General features: G+C 38.0%; 1 protein-coding gene across 1 annotated transcript; it reads left to right on the forward strand.

Annotated features, from left to right (window-relative positions):
* Positions 1–223: 223 nt before the first annotated feature.
* Positions 224–3,257, forward strand: LOC149943603 (glutamate receptor ionotropic, kainate 1-like). Its single transcript, XM_090176122.1, has 5 exons — positions 224–265; positions 1,963–2,066; positions 2,127–2,214; positions 2,861–3,022; positions 3,084–3,257. The coding sequence occupies exons 1-5, from the start codon at positions 224–226 to the stop codon at positions 3,255–3,257; spliced, it is 570 nt and encodes a 189-aa protein (XP_090032248.1).
* Positions 3,258–6,301: the final 3,044 nt, after the last annotated feature.

Consider the following 6,301-nt stretch of genomic DNA (forward strand, 5'->3'; position numbering starts at 1 on the left):
TCTCAAAGCATATTTATTATATATTACCATAAGTATATACAATAGGTATGACAACTGCACGTTTACTGACAATGTGGGAGCTATTCGCGTCATTACCCTTGACAGCGACTCATTAAGGAACAATGAGACACTTTGAATAGATCAAAGAGACATGTTTATATTTATGACAACAACTTTTACTTTCATTTAATTGTCTAAAAATTTCATAGGTAACGCGCTGAAAATGACGAATGAAACGCAGAATCTGAGAGTAATAGCTAACAGTGTAAGTATTTAACTTCGATATTTGCATGTAACACCTCAAACATCTTTGAAGATCTTGAGTAATTCTAGCGCATACGTGGCGAATTTGGGAGGGTATTTTCAGGAAAAATCTCACGTAATGCCTTGCCCATTAATTAATAACTTTTCATTAGATTAAGTGGGAAATCTTGTTGCAGTAAAGCTACCGTTTCTTTCCCTCTCTTTTGGTTCTAACGAGGGCAACGATCGAGCTAAAAGAATACGCGAAACTATAAAGTAAATCAAATCACGTGACTACCATATCACAGCCAACTTCGATTCGGTAACTCGTGTTCATAGTTGGCGGTGCGACGGTGAAGAAAAAATGATTCCTTCCAGATACTGCAGACAGCTAATTAACTTCAACCTTTCTATTACAAGATGTTTTAAATAATAATAATAATAATAATAATAATAATAAGATCATTTAGCTGAATCTATCAAACATTAACCCGCCATTAGCAAAAGAAAATGAATAATAGTTCGTATTTCTTAGGATAGATGGCGCTGCAGTTCTCCACAAAGTCCCGTGACTACCATCTTTTCAGTGACCCCTCAACTTTATAGTTTCGCCTATTGTAAATAGGAAAATGATGGTTTTATTTCATATATCAATACTACAGCACATTTATTCTGCAATATTATAACGATTTTTTTTGAAAAATACTACAAGTAATTTAAATTGGTTTTCACATGGTTTAAAGAATAATATATTCTTAAGCCAATTACATATTGCAATATCAATAAAAGGTTCATAAGTGTTAGTCTACGTGATGACAAACTAAATTTAACCTGAAATATATACTGCGAACGTTATTCGCTTGAAACATAAACCTTCGCATGCTTTCGTTAATATATTTTTTTTAATCGAAAGAAAATGCAATGAAGATTCATTTAACAATTTCCTAAGACTATTTCATCAGAAAAATTTGCTTTGTGAAAAGTAATTATCAAGATAGAGTGTAATTTTAACATTTTTAATCGTAATACATGCGGATACTATTTATATTTCTAATATAACATAAGCACCGCCAAAAAACTGATTAACATTAAGCGTTATATTGACCGATTTCAAAATTACGTTTCTCTACGTGACAATTCCTTTAGATTATGAGGTATAGCAGGCTTATTTACCTGCTTTTGTACCCTAACATGGTGACGTATTTTCACGCGTAAAATGAATTTTAGTGTTGTAAGTCAGAATATTTTCCGTATTTTTCCAAAAAAAAATTTATTCCATGATTTGTCTAATATATTGTTTGCAAATTTAAATGAAGCGGAATTTTCACCTCATTTTTTCGAATCTAAAAGTAAAACTAAACCTCTAGACTAGTTTAAGCTGATTAACAATATAGCACCTAGGAGCATCAAACACAAGAAGAACGCGGTTAGCCTTTAAACATACAAACGCAGTGTTGTGTACAAATTTCATTGGACGAGCCTTTTCACTGAACGGTTTACGGGCGGGGGGGGGGAGACAATTTCAGAATTTTCCCCTTCCGACGGCAGCAGGCGCTAAAGCATCTAACCAATGAAAAATGTACTTTTGACAGGTTGCGTTCTCCTTGTGTGCTATGCTGTGTTTGTTGCTCCTAGGTAGCATTATTAATGTTTTGTAGTATGTTTACTCTACTTCAAACTGTTTGAAACTTTGAAAATGTCAATATCTTTCTTTCGAAGTTCTTTCCTTACGTGTCCATTGACGATAAAAGGCAAGGAAATGATCGTTACCATGGTCCCGCGATCGAAATACTCGAAGGGCTATCACGCGCCCTCCATTTCAAGTAAGTACTCGCGGATTATCTTAATTTGTGATAAATTAAGCGTGACCACTTCCTTAACAGTTACGATATAGAGACAGTGACCGAGCAAGGACGCTTTAACAATAAGAGCCGAACATGGTCCGGCGCCATGGGACGTCTCATTAACAATGTGAGACCAACGCTACCATTTGCCAGAGTGGCTAGCCACTTCGAAAGGAATAGACAACAGATTTCTGGTTTGCCAGAGATTTCTTACCATATTTCACAACTATTCCCAATTACCTCGGATATTTCTCAAATATTTTTCAACGTTTCTCAAATATTTTGCAAATTTCTTTTTCTCGAGATTTCCAATATTTCTGAGGATTTCTAATATTTTTTCGGATTTTTCAAATTTCCAGAAATAATTATTTCGATTTATCACTACTTGTAGCCCAAATTCGTGAAGTGACTAGCCCCTCGCAATAAGAGCTTCAATAAAACATCTTCAAGGAAACTGCCAAGAAGTAATGTTTACGAGAGCCAGAACCTGCAAGTTACTGTTTATATAGTGCTTGTTGAAATTATGGAAACTTTTCACCTGTAAACAGAACGTAGTGTTTTTGCTAAGCCTTAATATGTCAAAAAATATGTTAAAAGCATATCGTAGAAGTGAAAAGTTTCCATTATTTCAACAAGCACTATATAAAAAGTAACTTGCAAGTCCTGGCTCTCGGAAACATAATTACTTCTTGGCGATTTCCTTTAAGAGGTTTTATTCCCATGAACCGTTCGGTTATGTAAAGTCATCGGTAAACATTCAATATTTCTTGTAGCAATCTGACATAGCGGCAATGCCTTTCATGATAAACGCGAAGCGGTACAAGTATGTCTGGTATACGCCGCACATCATGGCGCAGGACATTACCATCCTAGCCGCTGAAAAGAAGGGTGAGGTCGTCCAAGAAATCAGTTTCGTCGCTCCAATGTATCCTGATGTAAGTCAATAGTCGTTAACCATATTCGACGGTACCGTAATGTTCTGACATCCGTTAATAGGTATGGTTGGTGGTTTTCTTAACTATTCTGGTAGCCATCGTAATCTACTTTACCATAAGAGTAACCGAAAAGAATTTAACCCAGAGCACAGCCGAAGTTTGGTTCCTGCTAAGCAAACACTTCGTCCATTTTTTCGGAGCTATGGCTGGTGAAGGTACGTACCAACCTTTTTGAATACTGCTACATCAAGAATGCATTCTTCATTTCTTATACACCCTGGTCAATTGGATTGAGCGTTATTAGGGCCCACTGATTTTGCTCGCGCTCCCCTACCTTTTGACAAGTTCAGGGCCCCTTGGCTTAAGCCTACTCAACCTAGCGGCTAATCCGCCACTGCCTATAGTACCATAATCCCTTAGCGAAAATTTATCTGCTTTTTAATCACAAAACGTTAACATAGTTGGCGATAGTATGTGTGAAAGGGTGTCCCGAAAAATCGAAAGCAGACGAACTTTCGCTGGGTGAGATAGCGCGTCTACCAACCTTGACCTGGATGAAGGAATGGGAATTTATCTTGATTTGCCAACAGCGCCTTCTATTGCAGAAAAAACAAAGCGGCCGTTTTGTTTGCAACTCTTTCTGATACCCTGGGCTACGGTAATCATTATGAAAATAATTTAATAAAAATTATATACTTTTATAACTTGGAAAATATAATACATATTTTCAGTAAATATGTATTTAAAATAATGGTTTTCTTTACTCGATGTCATTAACAAAGTTAACAAAAACGTGATATAGATGGTGCTTGCGTGCAATAACCATTAAAGAGAAAGAGTCTGACTTATGGGCGCCAGCCCGAGGGGGAAATAACTTGAGTAATCTGGTGTACACTCGTTAGGTAATCCCTCGGGTAATCCCAGGTAATTTGTGTAATCTCAATTAATATCCGTAATTCCAAAATAATCTCGAGTAATATCCGTAATTCCAAAAGAATCTCAAGCAATATCCGTAATTCCAAAATAATTTCAATTAATATCTGTAATCCCATAATAATATCCGAGCGATAATATCCCGTAATTTCATAGTACTATCTAACAAGTTGGCAAGCCAAAATATACCTCTCCTCGGAAGAGTTTATAATTTTCAGTGAAGCGTAACTGTATCCGTGGTTCGTGCAAGGGGGCTCGGGTTCGAATCCCGGCCGATTAAAAAATTATAGTACACCCAATGACAAAAAGAGGGCGCTTTTGGAAAAACCTTTTCCCTGATTCTAAGAAACTGGGTACGCAGTGATTACGCTTTGCCCCGAAAATGCGAACTCGTTCGCAGGCCTGACAGACAGACCCACAGACAGACAGAAGTATATGTATTTGTACCCCGCTGCTCCGCCTTAAGCACTACAGCGGCCACCAAAACAACCAGCCCCGGACAAAAGTGCGCTTTGCGAAACAACGTTCGGCCAGTGAGACAGCCATTTTGACCGCCTCACATATAGCAAACAAACGCCCTCATCACGGCCCAACAAAAGGCGACACCATGGGCTGCCCGAGACCCACCCTCGCACAGCTGAGGACTAGAGTGGCTTCCTCTTCCACTGCAAACTACCCTCCTTAGTAGGTCACAGAATGACGAGTGTGGAACACCCATGAGGTTCCAGTGACCCAGCGCCCCGATCACATGACCTTGAGAGCCGGGTATGGAGCCCCCCACAGGCTCCAGTGACCCCATCACACCACTAGATAGGGACAGACAGACAGACAGACAGACAGACACGGTGGTTGTATAACCCCTCCTAGGGTAATGTACAAAGTCCCCTTGGAGAGGTAAAAACGCACCCTAGCCCTCGCCTAGCCGACACTTGATTTCAATTTGTTGCAGTAGAATTGCGGTGACGTAATCTTTTTGAATCTCGCGTAATATCAGTAATATCCAGTAATCACAGTGAATCTCGCGTAATATCAGTAATATCCAGTAATCACAGTGAATCTCGCGTAATATCAGTAATATCCAGTAATCACAGTGAATCTCGCGTAATATCAGTAATATCCAGTAATCACAGTGAATCTCGCGTAATATCAGTAATATCCAGTAATCACAGTGAATCTCGCGTAATATCAGTAATATCCAGTAATCACAGTGAATCTCGCGTAATATCAGTAATATCCAGTAATCACAGTGAATCTCGCGTAATATCAGTAATATCCAGTAATCACAGTGAATCTCGCGTAATATCAGTAATATCCAGTAATCACAGTGAATCTCGCGTAATATCAGTAATATCCAGTAATCACAGTGAATCTCGCGTAATATCAGTAATATCCAGTAATCACAGTGAATCTCGCGTAATATCAGTAATATCCAGTAATCACAGTGAATCTCGCGTAATATCCAGTAATCACAGTGAATCTCGCGTAATATCAGTAATCATAATGAATCTCGCGTAATATCAGTAATCATAATGAATCTCGCGTAATATCAGTAATCATAATGAATCTCGCGTTATCTCATAATAATCTCTTATAATATTATTTGGATTACTCGAAATAAGTAATCCCGCGTAATTTTTGGTAATCTTTAATTTTATTAAGTAATTTCTGGAAATATGTAATCTGGTGTACACATTTTCAGCGAGTTATTTCCCCCTCGCACCAGCTTAAAACTTCGGTAAAGAACCTCCTAAAGTTGAATACCCCTGGATTGGTTTAGAATCTTCGCCTTCCCATTTATTCTTGATACCTGAATGCATTCTTGGCTTCATAGATAACTTTAATCAAGGACAGTAGATACAGGGCCGAGAAAGCAGGGAAAAAAATTTCGATTTTAAACGTCTTCATATTCACGGGGAGTTATGTGTAAACAAACCGCGGCCAATTTTAAGACGTGGTTCACCATGGACCGTATTATTGTAGTTAGTTTTTACCATTTTGATGTTAAATTAAAAATAAAACTACGAGCGTAAATAATAAAATGCCCATTTGTTTTGAACACTTAAGCCTCGTTAAGAACCGCTAAAATTAGGTGACCGCCATTTTTTTGTTTACAACTAACTTTCCTTGCGTTAGGTCGTTTTAGGTGATATATTCCAACCAAGGCCGCCAATACACTTTCTCATCCCTGTATCTACTTTCCTTGCTTTAATTTGACTGTCATTTTTTACGCACAAAAAGTTAGGGACGAACGGGCTGCCAGTTTGTTTGTTGAAAGGATTCTATTGAAATACCTTTGCAGGAATAACAGATACAACGTGCATTTTCGAGGCGGACAAAGTATTGGTA

This window comes from Leiobunum rupestre, chromosome 5 (assembly GCF_980474605.1).
Source record: "Leiobunum rupestre chromosome 5, qqLeiRupe1.1.hap1, whole genome shotgun sequence".
Lineage (NCBI taxonomy): Eukaryota > Metazoa > Arthropoda > Arachnida > Opiliones > Sclerosomatidae > Leiobunum > Leiobunum rupestre.